The following is a 23,090-nucleotide window of genomic DNA, read 5'->3' on the forward strand; positions in this document are numbered from 1 at the left end:
CCGTTTCCATCCATGTTGTTGGTGCAGTCTGTGTTTCAAGTCCAGGACTGTAGATCTCGCTGACAGCAGTTCTCACAGTCTTTAAATTTTTGGCTTCAGCTTGGAGGAAATAAACACCACTGACTCGCTCAGCCTGCGGCCGTGACCTTATTCAGCAGCAGCTGAGGCCAAACCACTGTGACCTCAGATAACCTGCTGCTGTCCACACGCTGCAGACACACACCGAGGATAAATCTGCTCCTCAGATTAACATGGCTGTCTCTGAGCAGAACCTGGATGACTACAACATCTACAACCACCTGACTGATGAGGAGCTGCTGCAGATTGCTGTTGAGAGAAGTTTATCTGAAAAGCAGCCTTCATCAGCATCATCATCAGCAGGAGCAGCAGCAACAGGTCCAACCCAAACAAACCCAAACCCCCCACACAGAGGTCCTGACTCCTCCAAATTTCTGCAAAGAGTTCCTCCAGCCCAACCTCCCCCCCACGTCCAGAACTGTGCAAACCCTCCCACAGCCCTCTCACAGTTTCTCTACAAGGTCTCCAAGAGGTGAGTCAGTCTGAATGAAACAGAGCGCAGAGGATGGAAACAGCCAAAAACACACAAAAAAAAACATTTAAAAAATCAGTAAACATCCAAACAACCAAAACATCAGAAACCAACCAGTTATCCAACATTACACATCACAGACCGCCTGAAGTGGGAGTGGGCAGTTCCTTTTTCAAAGGGGCAACATGAGCAACTGGGACTGTGGTGGATGGCTGCACCAAAGCTTAGAGATCAAATTCAGAGAATGAGTGTAGCGGTGCAGCCCCCCACCACAGTCAGAGGTCCTGATGTGGTGTCCGTGTGGGCTGGCTGGGGTAGTTTGTCCATTTCTTGTTCTTTCAGGTGCACTGGTGGGCAGGAGCACACCATCACCTGCCTATTTGTTGGCTGTGGCATTAGGCTTGGCTGTGACAGCTTCTCTGCCAGATTGTCCCAACCTCCATGGGGTAAATTGGCTCGCCTTAATGCTCCTTCTTTGTTTTTGCCTGCTAGTAATTCCTGCCTCTCGTTCTTCCCCCAGTTCAGGGATTCTGCCTCCTACCTGTACTTCACCAACTACTTCCCTGGAGAACTAACCTGCCTTGTTCTGTGGGCCTCTCACATCATGGGCAAATCCCTGCATACTTTTAGCCTCCTTCACACCCAGACTCTCATGTATACACACCTGCCTGCCCACTCTACGCTGCACTGCTCTGGTAATCTCAGACCCCAGCCAGTCCTCTGACTAACCTCCTCCAGCTTCGTATCTTCCCTTCGGATCTCAAGAAATGTTTTCTGTTACACATTTAGTTATAGCGTCTGCCAGTACACCTGCCTGCACTGACTCTCCTGACTCTCCCTGACTGCCAAGTAAATGTATTTATGCCTCACCTAGATTCTGTGACTTTCTCATCTTTGTTGAACTATGTAAATAAACATCCTTATTTGAGCTTAGTTGCTCTTTGGGTCTAGCCATTTTCTATAAGCCATCACGTGCCTCCTTGGGAAAATGAACTGCCTACTCCTGGAAGGGTTACACAACTGCTTTCACCTGTTTTGTTGCTGCTTTTAGTGTCTAAATGGAGTCCTTTCCCATCTGTGCTACTTCTGGCTCTGTTTCTGTGTTTCCCTCAGAGAGGTCAGTCCCTTACAGTCCATCATCATGAATGGGGATGCAGAAGCTTTGATGGACTTGGTGCGACAGCGGTCAAACAGCCTAATGGAGCCAAATGATGAAGGCTGGATCGCTCTTCATGAAGCTGCTTATTACGGACAGCTGCAGTGTGTCAGGATCCTGGTCAGAGGTCAGGAAACCTGTTGCTTCCCGTTTTTTATTAACCCTGTAACGCAGTGGTTCTCAGACCTTTTCCATCATGCGCCATATCGCTGGATAAAATGCTTCCATGGCCCACATGAAGTGCGTTCGTCTGGCCGCTCACCTGACTCCTGAGCTCAGGCATTAAAGGCGATGTTAATCACTGATAAAATTTTAGTTTGTGTTTTATGTGAAGATTGTTTTTTGTATTTCACATTTAAACTAATTTCTAACTTCTGCTTGAACTGAAGCTTCAGCTGACGTCAGTGCTGTTTCTGTAACTTGACTTCAGGTGTTTCTGCTGCAGATTTTCAGTTTCATTCACATGAAGAGTTTCATATTTGTCACGTCAGGCTGCGTGGTGGGAAGGGTAGGACCCATATGCAGGATCCGTGAACTGGAGCTGAACTCTAAACAGCTTTATTTGCTGGAGGCTCCCAAGTTACAATAAACAAAAACTCAAAACACAACAAAATCTCAACCAAGGCTGTAAAACACCAAACAAGCCTGGGAGAACACAGCAGGAAGGGAGAAACACCGAGAGAAGAAACTAATAACACTGAGGAAGCAAAACTAAACACAAAGTACAAGGAACACGAGACTGTCAAAATAAAACAGGAAGTGACCAACCATGACATACACACAGACTTAACGTGAAAATACGACTAACAGACACAGGAATAGCAGAACACAGGGAAATCAAAGTAACAAACAAATAACTATAATAATTATTACCAAAAACAGAATACAAAACTACAACAAACTGAGAAGAAGTAAAAACCCGTAAACAAAACCAGAAATACAATAAAAACAGAACTTCACTAAAAGAACTTAAACACTGGGTCATCGGCCCGGGACCATGACAATACTTTTCTGTCTGCAGTTTTCATACATGGTGGGAAAATGTGCTGATATGCAACAATATGTTCTGTTCCTTTATGAATTTGATCCAAGGGTAACATGAGCCTAAACTTCTACTGAGTCCTGTTTTATATGTCTCCATCACCTGCTGTCAGTGATCAGGTCAGTCAGTGACTTCTAGACATGGAAATATTTATCAAAGATGGCCGTTGCTACTGAGTTAGTGAAGTGAAGCCATTGCTGGAGAGCCTCATAGAAAAATGTTTGCTGTGCACTTCTTACTGCAAGAAAAACAAAGCAAATACACAAAAAACAAAAGCACAGAAAGTCATGATATAAGTGGGGTCACAGGGGCGGGGTCTGTTATACAGTCGATTAGCGAGGTGAGATCTCTGAACCAGGATGGACTCTTATGTTGAGTTTGATCACTTCAGGAGACATCGCAGCGATGCTTCAGTTTCACTTCAGGACGCACAAATTAAAATTTTATTAAAATGATGTTTTATTTTATTATAACCGTGAGCTCCCTCACAAATTACTGACATCTAAAGAACATGTTAAAGAGAGTAGGTCATATGAGGCTGAAAACTGAGCATATAAACTGACAGCATCACTTCCTGTGATGTCATTTCCTGTCCATTTGAAGCATTTTTTTTCCTACATGTTAGGACAATATGTCATGTCTGACTTTAGCTCAGGACAGATGCAAAACATTCAGCTTATGGAGGCGTAAACACACTGGACAGGCTTTTTCAGTGGAGTGTTTTATAAATGAATACATGCTCTATGAAGCACAATCTGACCTTTGACTTCTGTCTGCACTCAGCTGCACCTGACACAGTGAACAGGTGTACTTTGAAGCATGGGACTGCCCTAATGCTGGCTGCTGGGCGAGGAAACTTTTCCTGTGTTGAGTTTCTTCTGAAGCACGGAGCTGACCTAAACATCAGCAACAAGGCCCGGGAGACGCCGCTGTTTGCAGGTGATCTGTGACATCACAGTGACATAATAATAATTATGATAACAATATACTTGATCTTAGGCACCTTTCAAGGTCGCCTTACACTAGAGAGTTAAAACCAATATTAACAATAAACAAGAAGATATCAAAATAAATAAAACAGGTTTACGGTATAAAAAATAATTAAGAACAGAGGATTTGTGTGACAGACGATTAATGGTCAGAGTTCAATTTAATTCAGTTCAGTTTTATTTATATTGAACCAAATCACAACAAACTGATGCCTCAGGGTGCTTTATATTGTAAGGTAAAGACATCACAATTATTACAGAGAAAACCCAACAGTCAGACAACTCCCCCTATGAGCAGCACTTGGTGACAGTGGGAAGTGAAAGAGTAGTTGTAAAACAGCTGACTGATCATCTGCAGAGGAACGGTTTGTTTCAGTCAGGTTTCAGAATTCATCACAGTACAGAAACAGCATTAGTGAAGGTTACCAATGATCTTCTTACAGCCTCTGACAGTGGACTCATCTCTGTGCTTGTCCTGTTGGACCTCAGTGCAGCTTTGATACTATTTGCTCAAGGATTTTTGAGAGCAAAGGAAGGTTGGAGATTGGCTTATAATTAACTAAGACAGCTGGGTCAGTGATGGCTTTTCAGGTAACGTTTTAATTACTGTCACCTTAAAGGCCTGTGGTACATAGCCAACTAATAAAGACAGATTGATCATCATATACTGAAGTATTAATTAATGGTGATATGATATGATATTTAACCATGGAGTCATCAAAGCTGCTGAAGGACAGGTGTGATGTGACTCATGGAGGGAGTTCTGGAGAAACTGTGGAGTTGTCAATGGAAAGGGAAAAACTGTTAACTCTTGATAAGGTGGATTTGGTGCCAATCAGGAGACCCTTGGTTTTATCATTGTTCAATCTGAGAAGGTTGCATGAGAACCAGGTTTGATTTCCTGGAGGCAAACACAGAGGAAGGTGGGTGGGAAGCCAGAGGATGGTACTTGGTGTCATCAGCATAGTAGTGACAACTGATTTGAATTTTTTGAGTTGAGGAACTGAGTGCGGCCAGATAGATGGTATTTAAACCAGGGTGTCAGTGATTCCAGTAGAAGCTAGTTTGTCAAGATGAATGTTATAGGATATTGTGTGAATTGTCCAGAGTCAGCTGCCATGCAGAGGTCATTAGTGATTTTTACCAAGGTTGTTTCTGTACTATGAACATCACAGTAGTATAAGTTCACAAACTGCTGGTCTATTGCTGTGTTCTAGCCTGTGAGAACCCAAACGAAGCCATTGTGGAGCTGCTGCTGAGGTCAGGAGCTCAGGTGAACCGCTCCTGCATTCAGGGAGGAACACCTCTTCACGAAGCCTGCAGACATGGACTATTGAAGCTCTGCAAGATGTTACTGGATGCCGGAGCCAATCTTAAACTGAAAAACATCTACAATATCCAGCCATTCTTCACTGCTGCACAGAACGGACATGTAGACATAATCCACCTGCTTGCACACAAAGGTCAGTCCTACATACCTGGATGAGAACTACCTTTACTGTCACGAACTTAGTGTGTGTTTTTCAGGTGCAGATATAAATGCACAGGCTGGAGATGGAGCCTCACCAATATACGAAGCCTCTAAGAACGGCCACATTTCAGCTGTGGAAGCACTGCTCACTCTGAAAGCTGACGCCAACCGAACCACAAAGTCTGGACTGCTGCCTCTTCATGTGGCTGTTCAGAACAACCATGCACGGTCTGAACGGCTTGCCGTTTTTTTGTTTTTTTTTTTACTGCACAAGTGTGAACTCACCTTTTATTAAAACTATTTCTGGATTAAAGAGCTAACACCTTGACAGCTGCATTCTCTATTTCCAGCGTCGTGTCCGTCCTGATCCCAGTCACCAGTAGGGTCAGAATAAAGCGCTGTGGCATCAGCCCTCTGCACATGGCTGCAGAGAGGAACAGGGATGAAATCTTAGAGCTTCTCATCAAGGTTGGTTTTGATGTTAATGCCAAACTGTCGCAGGACTGGTCCAGAATTTATGAAGACCATCGCAGTACAGCACTCTACTTCTCGGTCTACAATGGAAACCTAGAGGCTACACAGATGCTGCTGGAGGCTGGAGCCAACCCCAACCTGGACATCTTCAACCCACTGCTCATTGCTGTCCGGCTCGGCTGGGTGGACATGGCAGTGCTGCTGCTGAGGTATGGCGCTGACGTAAATGCTCAGATCTCCACGCAGCCTTCCTCCTTCCCGTCAGCTATCCTGTTCAGCATGGATTGTCTTCCCATGCTCAAACTGCTGTTGGACCACGGCTGTGATGCGAAGTCCTGTTTCCAGTGTTCCTATGGCCAGAAACCACATCCCACCATTGCACCATCACGGCATCCCATTGAAGAGCTACAGGTCAGCGTAGATTTGCCACCACAGCACAAAATTCAGGTGAGTCAAAAATTTAAATAAAAACTGTGAGAATGTGTATGTGTTTAACAGTAAGCCTTTTCATCTTGTTTCAGTTTTGCGAGGAAATCTCCAGCTTGTCTTATTGCCTGACACCTGGTCCAATCATCTTGATGCTGCTGGACTACGTCAGTCACATCTGCCTCTGCTCTCGACTGGTTGGCATCCTAGCGAGTCATAGTGACTGGGCACTGATCAAACTAAAAGCTTGTAAGAAATCTAAACCACACGCACATGTGACAGGAAGTTAGCAATAACATAATAGCCATATTTATTTGATCTATCACCTAGCAATCACCCTTTAGCAATCATCTTAAAAAATGGTGTAATCTCTGAACCTTGGACTGATCCACATGACACATGATGCCCTCTACGACTTATATTATTTATATGATCATGATGATGATGATGATCTTTTTTCTGGACATATAAAAAAACAAACCAATATATTGGCATATATGTATACACACAGACATGCCTATGTATACACATACCCAGAAACGTGCACAGACAAAATCAAATAAAATCCCCACGCCTGAAATGGAGTAGGAAGAAGTATGTACATACTTATTAATCCCTACCCCATGCTCAACACTCTTAATGTGCAAAGTTCACCTTCACCCTCACACCCCTTCAGCACATGTACACACTAACCCCACAAAAATAAACGAGAGCAAAAATGTATAAATATAGATTTACCTAAATCTTACTCCTGCATCTTTTCTAAAATTTCCAAACAACATGAATTTAGTTTTGTTTAAATTTATCGATAGCTTGTTTCTATCAAACTATGTTTTCAATTGATTCATTTCTTTTGTGACAATTTCTAAAAGTGGCTGTGGATTCTCTCCACCACAAATGATATCAGTATCAAATAAAATAAACTGCAATATATCAGATGTTTTGGTCTGATATAATTTTGGTCCCAACAATGGCCACTGAGCCATTGTTGGAGCATTCCTAAAAGGCATGATCCAAATACACCGCTATAAATAAGTTTTCAAAGGGATCCTTTAAGTTTTTTGAGAAGTGTATAAACCTTTAACATCTGTACCAGCACTATATTACACTTGAAAACCTAAAAATAAAAGGGTCATATTTCCATGTTTTGACACAGGGACACAGATATGGTGACAGAAACACAGGAAATATGATATAACAGCACCCATGACCAGAACTAAACAAGAACCAAAATCCGAGGATTGTAAATATGAAGACCAGAAACAAAAACAATAAGCCATTACAAAACTCTGGGTCTTAGACCCAGGGACCATGACATTTATATGTGTAAAAACAATGAAGTTGCCTAATAATATGCTCAAACATTGTGGTAATACAAGTAATCGGGCTTTCAAATTGCAGAAACGTACTGTTATTAGTTGGGTTTTTTATATCTAATTTTATGTTAAAAATACGTAAAAAAAAATACTGTTGTTAGAATAGTAACTGGGTTTATAGTCATAACACTTTATTGTTCATTTTTGAGATTTAGTTTTATGATGGCAACTAAAAACAATTAGGATGCACTTCCTGTGCCTCAGCATTTAATTCTGTTAACAAATGGACTACAGCAGAAAGCTTCTAACAATTTGTTATAGCAGTGCTCTCAACAGAATAAAAATTAAAAACATCTCACAATCAAACCAAGGGTACCTTAAATTTAGAGTAACGCTGAACATGCCAAGTTTCCCTGGTGCTGCAGGCACCTAAAGATTACTCTTTTTACTCTGGATGGCATTACTTTGGCCTCCAGAAACACTGTGAGAAATCTTGGAGTCATTTTTGACCAGGATATGTCCTTCAATGCACATATTAAACAAATATGTAGGACTGATTTTTTGCATTTGCGCAATATTTCTAAAATTAGAAACATCCTTTCTCAGCTTTGAGTGCTTAATTTGAGTAGAAAAGTGCTATATAAGAACCAGTCCATTTACCATTTGCATGGAGGGAACAACTTTATAATCAGGACTATATTAACTTTCATATGGCTCTATAAAAGTCCCTGCACATGTACTGTGTGCTGAATGCTAAGTATTGTGTGCAGGTAGCTTGAAAGTTAAAATCACTAACATTACTTCAGTGCCTTAATATTTCATTTATTGTCATTTTTGTGACATTTTTCACTTAATGCATCAAATTTTAGATATTGACAGCATTTAAACTAAAATGTAACCATTTTATTTTTTAAATAAACATTACATATTTGTGAAATTATGTTAAATTTGCAACTGTCTTTTTACGAGCTTTGTTTGTGCGAAAACATTCTGTGAAAACAAAATCATCTTTAATCACAGGTGCAGGTTTTTTCACATTGTTTTACATTAGCCATGTTAATTCACAGTCTATTTTTTATTTTTATTTTTTTGCAATTTTATTGAAAATTCTGGGGAAATTCTGTAATGCTTGCTGGAAAAATTCTGTTAAATTACAGATTTCTTTTACAGTGTGTTTGGAAGCATGGAAACTGGACATTCAAGAAAACATACAAGAAGGTAAATGAGATATGGCCTGTTTAAAGTCTCAAAAGCAATCAGTGAATATGACAATAAAGCTATTACAACACACGTGGTCAATAAGAACTTCTGTCACCCGTGGAAAGCTGAATTGTTGGTCCCCTGATATTGCAAATACATGCTGGAAATGTTCAGTGGAAAAAATCACTCTGTTTCACTGTAGCAAGTCCCGCAGCATCTCCATTGTTAAAGGCCAGCTTTACCTGGAAAACCTCTACATCAACGGTGAGACAATATCAGCTGTCCTGGAGAAGCCCATGAAAAGCCTTAGCAGATGGTAGATGGCATATATTTAACATATATTTAAAATCTTGTCCAGCTTAAGCAGGACACCGTCAGTAAGCTCAATCAGATCAACAGCACCACCTTCCCAGCAAAGCTCAAGCTCTGGCGCTTCCAGTTCAGTTTGCTGCCTCGACTCATATGGCCAATTTCCATATATGAGGTCACTTTGTCTCAGGCCAGTTGGCTGGAAAGGCTGGTAAATGCACAGGTGAGAAAGTGGCTTGGCTTACCAAGATGCCTCAGTTGCATAGGATTTTATGGGAATGGAGCCCTGTCACTACCCATCTCCAGCCCGGTGGAGGAGTTCCAGTGTGCCAGTGTGCCAATTCCTGCCTGCCCATTATGTTCAGGACCAGGAACACTCAAGCATATCCTGGTAAGATGCAAGACCAGCCTAACGCAAGGCAGATACACCTGGTGGCACAACCAGGTATTAAGCTGCCTGGCGAGTGATCTTGAGAAGCTGAGGGTAACCACCAATGCCATGCCTCTCAACACCCACACTAAGTTCCCCCAGTTTACACCTTTCATCCAGGAGGGGTAGAAACATGTGGCAACACCATCACCTCCTCAACCAAGCCCAATGCATGGTGCCAGGAACTGGAAAATGTACATAGACTTGGATCAGAGTCCATCATTCCAACCTGAGATTGCAGCAACCAACTTGCAGCCAGATTTGCTCCTCTGGCCAAAGTCCTGCCAGTACGTATTCTTCATTGAACTAACTTTCCCATGGGGGGATGCTGTGGAGGTGGCATTTGAACACAAGAGGCTGCTGATATTGCTGACACTGCGTCAAGAGGCTGGTAAGCTGAGGTCCATCCAGTTGAGGTGGGGTGCAGAGGCTTAATTTCAAGTTCTACCACAAGGCTCCTGCAGGAAGTCGGGATCAGACAGCAGGCCCAAACGAAAGCAGTGAAAGCACTGGAAAGCATGGTGAAAGAAGCAGCCACTGGCTGTCGCTGAAGAGGAAGGACCCCCTCTGGGCCTCCAGGGGACCACTGAGAAGCCAACTATTGTGGCACACACCCAATCCTGATCAATCTGTGGTGCGCCTGCCTCAGCAGAGGGTGTCTTGTGTTAAAAGACTGAAACACCTGATGATGCTGAGGACCCCAGCTGATGATGTGCTGGGTTGGTTGCTCCATCAGATGGTGAGAAGAACATCTTTACCCTGTCAAAGAGAGAGCTGAATCTTCACGGAAACACTTGAAACACCAAGTCCTATGTAAGGAATATGGGACTGCTCAAAACTGAAGAAATACTGGAATACTGAAATTTCTGGTTTGCAGATAGCCTATGAAACAAAAATGTGTGATATAGGTGTATACTCAAACAACATTATTGCTAAGTCAGCGCAATTAAATTCAACTCAGTTCAATTCATTTCAATTCAATTCAATGCTATTTACATATATTATAGTTATATAGTGCCAAATCACAACAACTGTCACCTCAAGGCTTTATGTTGTAAGGTAAAGACCCTATGGTATTCCTGCTCTCGACAGAGACGGTCGCATCTTTCTCTCTCTCCTGCCCTCCCCTATCTATCCTGCTTTGCTGCTTGCTGTAAGGGCCTCTCTTACACATCAACCGAATAAGAATCAACATGGATCTGGGAAACTGTGCCCTCAACACAACTGATCATATTTTCTCCACTATGAGATCGTGGAAAGGGGAGCCCGCTTGTCCTAGTGGACCAGACCCAGTTGGATATGTCGTTGACTCATGGAGCATGTGGAGACCTGTGTGTCTTTCAGCGCTGTCGGTTGAGGATGTGGAAGACGTATACATATTCGGCTTTTTGGTAACGGTATCTCTTCTGCCTGGGCTTGGAGGATACCTGATTTACCGGGAAATTAAGAGAATCTGAGCACCAGTTGAGACTGCATAACCAGATGGATGGATTGTACAGAACTGTTCAGACTCAGACTCAGAGCCTGTTGGACCTGAGCCGCAAGCTGGATGCTCGTAATCCAGCTGTGAAAGTACTCGCAGGTGAAATGGATTAGATCTGGAGATAAGGGTACGTGTCTGCACGAGAACGGTAACTGAACAATTTGAACTATTGGATTTACTGAGAGTGTCCCGGTGAACTGAAGGCTGTCGAGAAAATAACAAACCACTCTGTACCAAAACATCTGTATTATCAGGAATTCGGCTCCTTAGCCGGCCTTGAGGCCGGTAATCATATCTTTCCTGGACAATATGTCAACAGATGCTCTTCCCCCCTCCCATCTCTTCTGTGATTTGTGTGAACTGAGATCTGGTGAACCACGACCGCGGACACATGCCCATCAATCTCAGCAAACTGTTTAGGCAAGGAGCTAGGTCCTGGCTCCATAATGCCCCTGACCCCCTCGTCTCTGTTGGCAGCCCCACCATGTTGCTATCCCAGCTTTAAATGTGCTATATGCTTTGCTGAGGTGTTTTTTGGAACCTCGCTCATTATAAGCACAGTATGAGATGAATTTTTTTAACCCAACTGTCCTATTGTTTGTTTTTCTTTCCTGCTTAAATTGGTGGTGCCCTTGAGGCAGCAGCCACAGACACTTATGTCCCCTGTGTGTTAGTTTTGTCTGTCCTCTTGGATGAGTGTTCTGGAAGACAATTTCATTGTATGTCTTGATGTATAATGACAATAAATTCTTCTTGATTCTATAATAATACAGAGAAAACCCACAGATGACCCCCTATGAGCAGCATTTGGTGATAGTGGGAAGGAAAAACTCCCCTTTAACAGGAAGAAACCTCCAGCAGAACCAGGCTCAGGGAGAGGCAGTCATTTTGCAAGTAAGTTTGCAGACGACATGACTCTCATCGGACTCATCTCAGATGGGGACGAGTCGGCCTACAGGATGGAGGTCAAACGTCTGGTGTCCTGGTGCAGCCACAATAACCTGGTACTGAACGCCCAGAAGACAGTGGAGATTATAGTGGACTTTAGGAAGCACACAGCCCCTCTACCCTCCATCATCCTGACTGACACCCCCATCACCACAGTGGACTCTTTTCGCTTCCTGGGAACTACCATCACCCAGGACCTCAAGTGGGAGCCCACCATCACCTCTGTTGTCAAAAAGGCCCAGCAGAGGATGTACTTCCTGCGGCAGTTGAAGAAATTCAACTTGCCAGCAAGGACCATGGTGCAGTTCTATACTGCCATCATTGAGTCCATCCTCACCTCCTCCATCACTGTGTGGTACGCTGGAGCCACCACTAGGGACAAACAGAGACTACAGCGCGTTGTGCACTCTGCTGAGAAGGTGATTGGCTGTAACCTCCCATCTCTCCAGGACCTGTACACCTCCAGGACACTGGGGCGTGCAGGTCGGATCACAGCCGGCCACTCTCACCCTGGGCACAGACTTTTTGACCCTCTCCCCTCAGGCAGGAGGCTACGGTCCATACGGACCAGAACCTCCCGCCATAAGAACAGTTTCTTCCCCTCTGCTGTTGGACTCATGAACAATTACCCTAAGACTGTTACCACCACCCTCCACAAACGCTGATGACCCTATGTCTATGCACCTGTCTGATTGCACTGATGTACATATTAGTGGAATATAGTCTACATTCTTCTATCTTTTAATTAGTCTCTGCACTGTATATTTTGTAATTTTGTAATATTGTGCTATAGTTATAGCTCTAATATCTCTGTATATTTGCAATTTGTATACTTGTATATTGTCTTATAGTTTTTATACTTATTTGTTTTTTTCTGTAAGCACGAAGTACCGCAGCAATTTCCTAATGCTGTGAACCTGTTCACCCATATGGCAATAAAAACCTTCTGATTCTGATTCTGATTCTGATCTGCTGTGACTGGTTGGGTTTGAGGGGAGGGAGACAGAACAAAAGACAGTCAACTGTAGTCAACTACAGTTGACTACAGTTGACTACAGTTGACTACAGTTCACTCGCTCAAACTTGCTCAAACTCAACAACACTTCCAGACTGATTGCAGCAGCTTTACATAACACTAAGCTTGAGCCTCCTGTGTATTCTGGAGATGACAATGTACAACCTGAGGACTGGTTGCATGCAGTTGGCACATATAAATCCTCTTTGAACCTGACTGATGGACAATTACTAAACGAACTGTCTCACTTCCTCACAAAAGAGCCTGGAAAATGGTTCAAAGCCCTGAGATCCCACGTCATATCATGGGCCCTCTGATAATCAAGAATGCATTCTGAGAGGACTTCTGGATCATGTTCAGGCTGAAGACGAACCACTCCCAACTTTTATTGCCCACATTTTGACTGAGTTTGGCAAACTGAAAAGCCCTCCACCTGAAAAAGACCAAATTGACATGATTAGCAAACACACTCTTGAAAAATACAGAGTTGCACTGTATGGTGCTAACATCACTTCTGTAATGGACCTTCTGCTACGAGCTCATGAGCGCCACTCAGTGCTCGGCCCAAGTGGACTACAGCCTTCCCCACGTCACCGAGAACCCCATAAACCTGAACTTTTCTGCTTCAAATGCTCTCAGCCAGGGGTCACTACATGCACCTGCCCAATGAATAACAACCAACCATATTTGACAAAAAGACCGTCAGATAATGCAGGCCCTAACTTGGTCCAAACCTTGCTGCCATCAGGCCCCACTGATTCAAGCTGACAAAATGAATTTGGCAGTGCCACAGCCCAGTCACAACACAGTCGGGAAACTACAGAGGGGGAAGGATGTTTCGCAGAGGCCAACCTTCCCCCAGTTGCTAATGGAGCCTCACTCACCCCCTTCACCACGAGGTGGGCATATTCTTGGACATTTAGAAGACAATTTTTCAACAGTCCACTGGAATACCCCCTAAAAACTAAAGTGAACTTTAATGCCACTTCAGTGGAGGCCACTCTTGACACAGGTGCTTCCCTCTCAGCTGTCAGAGCGGACCTCATTCAAGTCAAAGACTTCTATCCAAAAAACACAAGTGAGTGGAATGGCCCACTGGTTAACCTTGCAGATAACGCTACCTGCATCCCTGAGGGTGTCATTTGGCTCAATATTGGATTCATGAACAAAAACTTTTACCAACGTTTTGCAATAATACCAAAATTGACTTCCCCTTTCATTCTGGGCATGGACTTTATGACAAGAGCTTCGGTGTCCATCCACGTTCCCACAAGAACGGTCTACGTGGATGACATCCCCTGCCCTTTCGCGGAGGAGGATGAGGACCTTCAGAACGATTACTCGCACCCAACGGTCACAGTGATGTCGTTGGATGTACAGCTAAAGTGTCTGAAGCAAACCTCTCCAAGGACCACAAAGACACTTTACTCAGGCTGCTCACCAAGTTTAGCTCCATGTTCGATGGTCATCTTGGTCAAACTGCTCTCACTGAACATGTCATAGAGACTCGGCCCCACAAATCTTAGAAACATGGTGTCTAACCAGATACTTACTCTGGATGGCATTAGTTTGGCCTCCAGTAACACTGTGAGAAATCTTGGAGTCATTTTTGACCAGGATATGTCCTTCAATGCACATATTAAACAAATATGTAGGACCGCGGTTTTGCATTTGCGCAATATTTCTAAAATTAATTCAATTCAATTCAATTCAATTTTATTTATATAGCGCCAAATCACAACAAACTGTCGCCTCAAGGCGCTTTGTATTGTGGGTAAAGACCCTACAATAATACAGAAAAAACCCAACAGTCAAAACGACCCCCTATGAGCAGCACTTGGCGACAGTGGGAAGGAAAAACTCCCTTTAACAGGAAGAAACCTCCAGCAGAACCAGGCTCAGGGAGGGGCAGTCATCTGCCGCGACCGGTTGGGCTGAGGGGAGAGAAAGACATGCTGTGGAAGAGAGCCAGAGATTAATATCAATTAATGATTAAATGCAGAGTGGAGTATAAACAAAGTAAATAAGGTGAATGAGAAACAGTGCATTATGTGAACCCCCCAGCAGACTAGGCCTATAGCAGCATAACTAAGGGAGGGTTCAGGGTCACCTGATCCAGCCCTAACTATAAGCTTGATCATAAAGGAAAGTTTTAAGCCTAATCTTAAAAATAGAGAGGGTGTCTGTCTCCCGAATCCAAGCTGGAAGCTGGTTCCACAGAAGAGGCGCCTGAAAGCTGAAGGCTCTGCCTCCCATTCTACTCTTAAGTATCCTAGGAACCACAAGTAAGCCAGCAGTCTGAGAGCGAAGTGCTCTGTTGGGGTGATATGGTACTATGAGGTCTTTGAGATAAGATGGTGCCTGATTATTCAAGACCTTGTATGTGAGGAGAAGAATTTTAAATTCTATTCTAGATTTAACAGGGAGCCAATGAAGAGAAGCCAATATGGGAGAAATATGCTCTCTCTTTCTAGTCCCTGTCAGTACTCGAGCTGCAGCATTTTGGATCAGCTGAAGGCTTTTCAGGAAGCTTTTAGGACAGCCTGATAATAATGAATTACAATAATCCAGCCTAGAAGAAATAAATGCATGAATGAGCTTTTCAGCATCACTCTGAGAAAAATTCTTCTCCTCACATACAAGGTCTTGAATAATCAGGCACCATCTTATCTCAAAGACCTCATAGTACCATATCACCCCAACAGAGCACTTCACTCTCAGACTGCTGGCTTACTTGTGGTTCCTAGGATACTTAAGAGTAGAATGGGAGGCAGAGCCTTCAGCTTTCAGGCCCCTCTTCTGTGGAACCAGCTTCCAGCTTGGATTCAGGAGACAGACACCCTCTCTATTTTTAAGATTAGGCTTAAAACTCTCCTTTATGATAAAGCTTATAGTTAGGGCTGGATCAGGTGACCCTGAACCATCCCTTAGTTATGCTGCTATAGGCCTAGTCTGCTGGGGGGTTCACATAATGCACTGTTTCTCATTCACCTTATTTACTTTGTTTATACTCCACTCTGCATTTAATCATTAATTGATATTCATCTCTGGCTCTCTTCCACAGCATGTCTTTCTCTCCCCTCAGCCCAACCGGTCGCGGCAGATGACCCCCCCTCCCTGAGCCTGGTTCTGCTGGAGGTTTCTTCCTGTTAAAAGGGAGTTTTTCCTTTCCACTGTCACCAAGTGCTGCTCATAGGGGGTCGTTTTGACTGTTGGGTTTTCTCTGTATTATTGTAGGGTCTTTACCCACAATACAAAGCGCCTTGAGGCGACAGTTTGTTGTGATTTGGCGCTATATAAATAAGTGAATTGAATTATATTGAATTGAATTGAATTGAATTGAATTGAATTGAATTGAATTGAATTGAATTGGTGATGCAAAACCAGTTAATCTCCCACCCTATCACACATCACCTGCTAAGAAACAAATAATTGAAGAACAGGTGCAAAAAATGTTAAATGATGGCATCATAGAGCTCTCCACAAGCCCTTGGGCTGCCCCTGTAGTCATTGTCAACAGAGCAGCTACTGACCCAAGGTTTTGTTTGGACTACCGTGGCCTCAGCCAGGTGACTCGAAAAGACTCTTATCCCCTGCCTCATGTTAATGAGTCGCTAGACTTTCTGGCAAGGGGGAAATTTGTGTTAGCATTGGACCTAGCACGGGGCTACTGGCAAGTCGCTGTAGCGGAGGACTCTAAACCTAAGACTGCATTCATCTCTCACTGTGGTCTCTTCCAGTTTCGGGTGCTGCATTTTGGACTTTGCAACGCTCCCACAACTTTTCAGAGGCTCATGAACTCAGTGCTTGCTGGCCTCATTTACAAGACATGTGCAGTCTATTTGGATGACATTGTCATTGTCTCACCTACCTTTGAACAGCACTTAGCGGATCTTAAAGAAGTGCTGAACAGACTGCAAGCTGCTGGCTTGTCCCTGAAGCTCAAAAAATGCCAGTTCTGCCTCAACGAATTCACCTTCCTTGGATACCGGATTACACCATCAGGCGTCAAACCTGATCCAGACAAAGTCAAAGCGGTTAGGGAGTTTAGTACCCCCACCTCAGTGAAAAATGTCCATCAGTTCCTTGGCCTGACAGGTTATTATCGATGCTTCATTCTGGAATACACCTGCCATGCTGAACCTCTTCATTACCTTACAAGAATGGACAATACTTTCCACTGGGACGACAACTGCCAAAAAGCCATGGACACTTTAAAAGATCATGTCACATCAGCCCCGGTCCTGTCATTCCCAGACTACGAACGCCCCTTTTCCATTCACACAGACACATGTGACATTGGTCTGGGTGCAGCTTTAATGCAAAAGGACGACAAGGGTCGTGAGTATGTTGTGGCCTTTGCTAGTCGCTCCCTTCACAAAACTGAACTCCCCTACTGCACTTCAAAAAAGGAGTGTCTTGCTGTAATATGGGCCCTAGAACACTTTCGTCCATATGTTGAAGGTGTTCACGTCACCATCTTCACTGACCACAATAGCCTTAAATGGCTCATGTCTCGTCAAAACCCTACAGGCCAGCTTGCCTGCTGCTTGCTTCGCCTACAGGACTTCGATTTCATGGTAGTGCACAAACCTGGCGTGCACAAGGTGCCGGGTGCACTGTCCCGAAATCCCTTACGCCTGCCCGACGACAAGCTGACAGATCTACTGCCTGAGCATGCCATCATCGGCAGTCTGGACATTCGTGCCCTGCCGCCCATCATGCTGACTGATCGTTCACAACTGAGACAGTTGCAACTGGATGATCATGTAACGGGTCCACTCCTAAGAGACACTGAAGCGAACTCTCTGTCCACCTTGTCGCAGTATGTTGTGTTACAAGAATTCTAAGTCCACGTGTGCTTTACACCCTTTGAAAGAGTTGAAACTGTTTGTTCCTACTTCAATGAGAGGTGCCTTGTTAGACTGTTATCATGACCACCTCACAGCAGGTCACCTGGGTGTTTCTAAGACCTTAGCTAGATTGCATTTCAGGTTTTTCTGGCTCAAAATGGCTGCTGATGTGAAACATTATGTAACTTCATGCCCAGTCTGCCAGTTCACTAAGCCGAGTCAGAAGAAGCCTGCAGGTTTTATGGTTCCCATTGTGCCTCAGAAGCCCTGGGAGTACGTGGGTGTTGATTTCGTTGGGCTGCTTCCTTGTACCCCTACTGGTAATGCGTATCTACTAGTGTTTGTCGGCCCACTAAGTGGGTCAAGATAAGTGCAGTCAAGGAGGCCACATCTCAAGTGGCAGTGGGTGAATTTGTTACCGATATTTTTGCTAGACACAGTACCCCGACTTACCTGATTTCCGACAGGGGGACTCCTTTTGTGAGTGAGCTGTTTGAACATGTTGTTTCTGCCCTAGGCTCTGTGCGAAGGCTCACTACAGCGTATCACCCCCGGACAAATGCCACTGAGCGTGTCAACCGAACTTTGAAGACTGCAAATCGCACGTACGTGGGGACAAACATACTTCTTGGGACAAATTTATCCCTCAGATTTATTTTGCTCTCTGTACCACTCCCCATGACAGTACCAGTTTGAGTCTCGCCATGATGCTTTATGGTTGCAAGTTGGACACCCCCCTTGACCTCATCACACAGCTGTCTGAGACAGGCGTTGATGAACCGGGTGTACCCTACCCTGAGACTCTTAGGGCCTCCCTAAGAGAAGCTCACGATCATGCTAGAGCAGCACTTGACTATAGTCATGACAGACAAAAACGCTATTATGACCGCAGACGCAGAAACGCCACGTTTCATGTTAGTGATCTTGTTAATCCCACCCTAAATCAGACTTAGGGTGAGATTAAGACCCACCCTAAGTCTGAATCACAATCTAATTTTACTGCCAAGCTCGCACCTCTGTTTGAGGGACCATTGTGCGTATCTGGGAGGCTTGGTGATGTTAACTACAGGCTCAATTGGGTGGACTCAGGCGTGGATGCTGGAGTCTTTCATGTTGTGAATATGCAACCATTTCACACTTGGGACTCCCTCACTTTGAATGGATCTTCTGCGTCCTCCCCCAGTGGGGGGGGGGGGGGTGCTGCAGACGTCTCAGATATCGACTTTGTCGTCGACCCTCCCTCTAACACGGCCGACATGTTTGCCGGTGATCTGTCGCCCCGATCCGAGGCAGACCCTAGGCTCACATTTGGCTGGGATGTTAACAGATGGACCAATGCTTTTCACACTACCAGGCTTGACCTGTAATGGGCTGTCTTGCTTCTGGACAAATTCAGACAGCGTTAGTATATTGTAGGTCGCGTTGAGTATGTGCAACTGTTAGGTTTGCTCCCATTTTCCAAGTGTTCCTAGTTGGGGAAGAGGTCATTATTTGTTTCTATATTTAAAGTGTAAAAAAAATTGTAAGTAATGTTGTTTAAGTACTTGCCATTGTGAATTGTTTACCTCAACCTGTTTTGCCAAAAATTTTTGTCCTTTTACTCCGTGTGCATACCTAGCTTAGTTGTACTGTCTATGTATAGAGTGCTGTCAAGTGTGGTTTGTTTGGGTCAGCTGTGTGCGGCTGAGGGCAGCCTTTTTTTCACCAGGGGGACTATGTAACCGTCACTGCTATTGTAATGCTGTGTACTGCCACATGGTGGCACCCCTTGCTTATTGTGACTGTTAAGTTACCGTTCTTCTTCGTTGTTCTGTGGAGAGAGAGAGACCTTACGTCTGTGTGTACGCGGAATGGTGTGCTTTCTCCGTAGCGTGTCGCTTAGCCAGTGCCTTATTTTTTTATGTTTGGAATAAACCACCCTTTTTGTGAAATATTACCAGTGTTTGCTCTTCTGCTATCCACCTGCACACCTCCGTGGCTGGCTTCACCTCACCTCACGTTACAACATGGAGAAAAATGGAGCTGTCTTCAATTCTTGTATGGCTGAAAGAGATGGCCAATTATATTACACTTGAGAAACATATAATCAAAGAGAAAGCAGCAGAATTTAACCCTTTCACTCCAAATGCATTGGCCGGGGCACAATGTACTTCTAAAGTGCTGCCATTTGCAGACTTCCTGCAAGAAATACCATAATACCCCTATATGGCTGTGAAGTACAATTTCTGGGCTTTCAGAAACCGTTTGAACGTAGTTACAGTAACGGTGATATGCTATGTCTTAACCGGCTAGTAAGGGCAGGAAACCAGTGCTTCAGCAGCAATCGCTCCAAGTTAAAAGGTTGAAGACATGTGGAAACCTTTACTAGAGTTTCTGAACTGCCAAAATTTTTATAATATGATCTTGAGTCCATCCATCCTTTCTCTTGTGCTTATCCAATTCAGGGTCACGGGTGGAGGCTATTCCAGCTACTGTACAGGGTAGTGGTGAGAGATAGGGTACACCCTGGACAGGTTGCTAGTCTACCAAATTAGAGAGACAGACAACCATTCACACCTATGGGTAATTTAGAATCACCTAACCCCACTAACTGTATATCTTTGTACTATGGAAAGAACCAGAGTACCCAGAGAGAACCCACACAAACATGGGGAGAACATGCAAACTCTACACAGAAAGGTCCAGGCCAGATGGTGGATTCAAATCCAGGAGCTTCTTGCTGTGACAAACAGTGTTAACCACTGCACCACCCTCTGGTTAGCAATAAGAAGAGACATTTAGTTATTAAAATGGTGAGTGTGCTTACTTCCATTTGGGAGAAGCCATTTGAGTTTGATGAAAGTTGTTGTGTGAAGCCTGTTGTTTTCAGCATCTACACACTAAACTGAAATCTAAATCTGATGAAAAAGTCAGAGAAATCAGATGGGGGGTGATAAACAACAACAAATAAAACAGGTTTTTTGTGTTTTTCAGTTAGGGTACATGAGACTTAGATTAAGGCTTTCAGATGAATTATAACTCTGTCTGGGTCTGGCTTTCTGCAGCCTCTTTTGCGTTCCTTTTCCAAAATGGTTATGGCTCCATGGTTCCTAAAGGAGTTTCTCAGTTACTAAAAAGTTTGTAGAAACTAATTCTCCAGAGAGTTCTGACATCGCAGAACTCAAAGGATAGTACCTGAAGTTCATCCTTGAAAAGTTTCTTGTGAAATTCTCCAGAGTTCATATAAACTCTTCCTCTCGACAGAGGTGTCAAAAAGTTTCCGATTGTTTGTGGGTCCACAGAATAGAAGAAGCTTTCTGGTTTCTGAGTTCTTACAGTTACTCAGAAGTTCTTAGAAAAGCTGAAAAGATTTTAAACCTGTTCCCAGAAATGTATGTTGATCCTTTTCAGCTTTGGTCTGATTGAAATGTTGATACTGTCCTCCTTTCTGTGTTCTGGTTTCAGTTCCTCCTCATCCTCTGATGCAGCTTTGCAGGCTGAAGATTCGACACCTGGTGGGAATCCAAGGACTGAAACTGCTTCACACTCTGCCACTTCCTGTCAGACTTATCCGCTTCCTGCACTATGATGTCCACTGTCATAGCATATAACAACAAAGTGAGATTAATGGCTTAACGAACCGTGTCGAGCTTAAGGTCAGAGTTTTCTGTGTCAATAAAATGGCTCTCTTTTTACCAGGCTAGATCACTATGGTAACTGATTCTGAACACATCTGGTCAGGAGCAGGTCATTTTCAGTCTCACGTTTTCCCCGATTCTTTTTTTTCAGCATGTTCTGTGTGATATAGATTCTCTGCTGGGGGAATACAGTTTATATGTGCAGCTTGTTACTAAAACCACTGAATGAAGCCAAACTCTAAAGTTACAGTAGCTCAAACTGTGCATCACATTGTAACTGAATATGCATGAATTCATTTAGTGTTGCACCAAATGTATAAATGTGGTTCTACTTGATTCTAATCTGCTGTTGAGTCTCTTTGACACTGCTATATACACAGAACACACAACAAGAATACCTGTTCAATCACATTGAGTTCATCATTCACTAGAATTCAAATGTTTATTTTATTGCCCTGTATGCTAAATCACCAGATTAACCTGTTTCTGCAGCGTGCACCTCTCTGCTTATTTTACTGTTGGATTTTCATGTTCTTTATAGATTTTTATCAACATTATCTTCATTCTATGATGTCTTTGATTGAAGCAGGTGGCACTTGCAGGGTTCATTTTAAGTGAAAGAAGAGTCACATGACCAGCAAAATGCCACTTTTTGTGAGTGTGTTCAGAAACAGAGAGCCAAGTTGAACAGAGAAAGTTGATAACCAGCTATCTCCGACTGGGGCTTTAGATTCTGTTGAGCCAGGTAACACTTGCCTGGATATGTTAAACTTTGTTTGTAGTTACACCCCTCTGAAGAAAACTGATACATTTGAGACTGTGTGAAAGAATTTAGGACACAGAGATGTAACTAAATGTTGATGTTTCTAAAGACATAAACATCTTTCACTGAGTTCCTCTGTGTTGACTCAGTGTGTTGAGTTTACTGTGTGCTGCTCTAGAAGATGTTCATCTTTCACCTGACCCAAAGTTTTAAATCAGAAAGAGCTCATATAAACTTATCTTTTTCAGCAGTTGCCTCAGGGCAGTTTATATTGTAACATAAAGTGCTTACATTATTAGAGGGAAACCCTAACAATCTGACAAGCCCATATGGGCAGTGCTTTGTGACAGTGGGGAGGAAGAACTCCTTTTTGACAGGAGGAGAGCTCCAACACAACCAGGGTCAGGGAGAGATAGCAACCTACCTTGAACCAGTTGGGGGTGAGGAGAAAGAGATGAGAAAAGGTCACTGAAGTTCAGACTGAGCCGAGGTTGTTAGCAATATTCAGGCTGTTCGTATCCAGTGATGGCAGACTTACCTTGAAAAAGGTAAAGCTGATTTCTGATTACTCCTTTAAAAACTAATTTAGGAGGAGGCGCTATAATGGGATGCAAGAACGCACAAGAATCTCGGCAGTTTCCAACATGGCGGCCCGTCACTGACTGCAAAACCTTTATTGATTAGTTTTCTCCACCAGCTTATTGATGGACAGTGTAATAGGCAGGGGTGAAATTAGTTTTCAATTCTTGCCGGTACTATGACAAAATCCTATTTCTTGTTGTTAAGGAGCTGAGATGTTTGCACACAATGCACACTTAACACAGCTGATGACCACCTCCACGCATTCTGGCTCTGTCCACTAATACAAAACATCTGGACAGAAATAACCACCAGACTTTCTGAAACCTCAGTCCCCTTGGCAACCACTGTGTTTTGGAGGTGAATGCGCTCTCATGTAGCGTAAATGAAATCTCTGGTCATAAGCAGTGTTTTTGAGCTGTGCTGTGTTGTTGAAATTGAGCAGAATAACATGAAACACAATTAGTTA

At 43.6% G+C, this 23,090-nt stretch overlaps 1 protein-coding gene across 1 annotated transcript; it reads left to right on the forward strand.

The window, feature by feature from the left end:
- The first annotated feature begins 102 nt into the window (after positions 1-102).
- On the forward strand, positions 103-21,552 carry LOC115774706 (ankyrin repeat and SOCS box protein 2-like). The gene is made up of 8 exons (XM_030722091.1): positions 103-550; positions 1,664-1,833; positions 3,532-3,687; positions 4,955-5,200; positions 5,265-5,436; positions 5,559-6,129; positions 6,204-6,357; positions 21,107-21,552. Exons 1-8 carry the CDS (start codon positions 252-254, stop codon positions 21,250-21,252), a joined length of 1,914 nt encoding a protein of 637 aa, XP_030577951.1. The 5' UTR covers positions 103-251; the 3' UTR covers positions 21,253-21,552.
- The last annotated feature ends 1,538 nt before the right edge of the window (positions 21,553-23,090 follow it).

The sequence above is a fragment of the Archocentrus centrarchus genome, chromosome 24 (genome assembly GCF_007364275.1).
Source record: "Archocentrus centrarchus isolate MPI-CPG fArcCen1 chromosome 24, fArcCen1, whole genome shotgun sequence".
In the NCBI taxonomy this organism is placed as follows: domain Eukaryota; kingdom Metazoa; phylum Chordata; class Actinopteri; order Cichliformes; family Cichlidae; genus Archocentrus; species Archocentrus centrarchus.

Excerpts from the sequence above, each read along its gene's own strand:
- LOC115774706 (XM_030722091.1), top strand. The coding sequence starts at position 252 with ATGGCTGTCTCTGAGCAGAACCTGGATGACTACAACATCTACAACCAC. Across the intron at positions 5,201-5,264 it reads CCACCTGCTTGCACACAAAG|GTGCAGATATAAATGCACAG; the intron begins GTCAGTCCTACA and ends TGTGTTTTTCAG. Across the intron at positions 6,358-21,106 it reads ACTGATCAAACTAAAAGCTT|TTCCTCCTCATCCTCTGATG; the intron begins GTAAGAAATCTA and ends TTCTGGTTTCAG.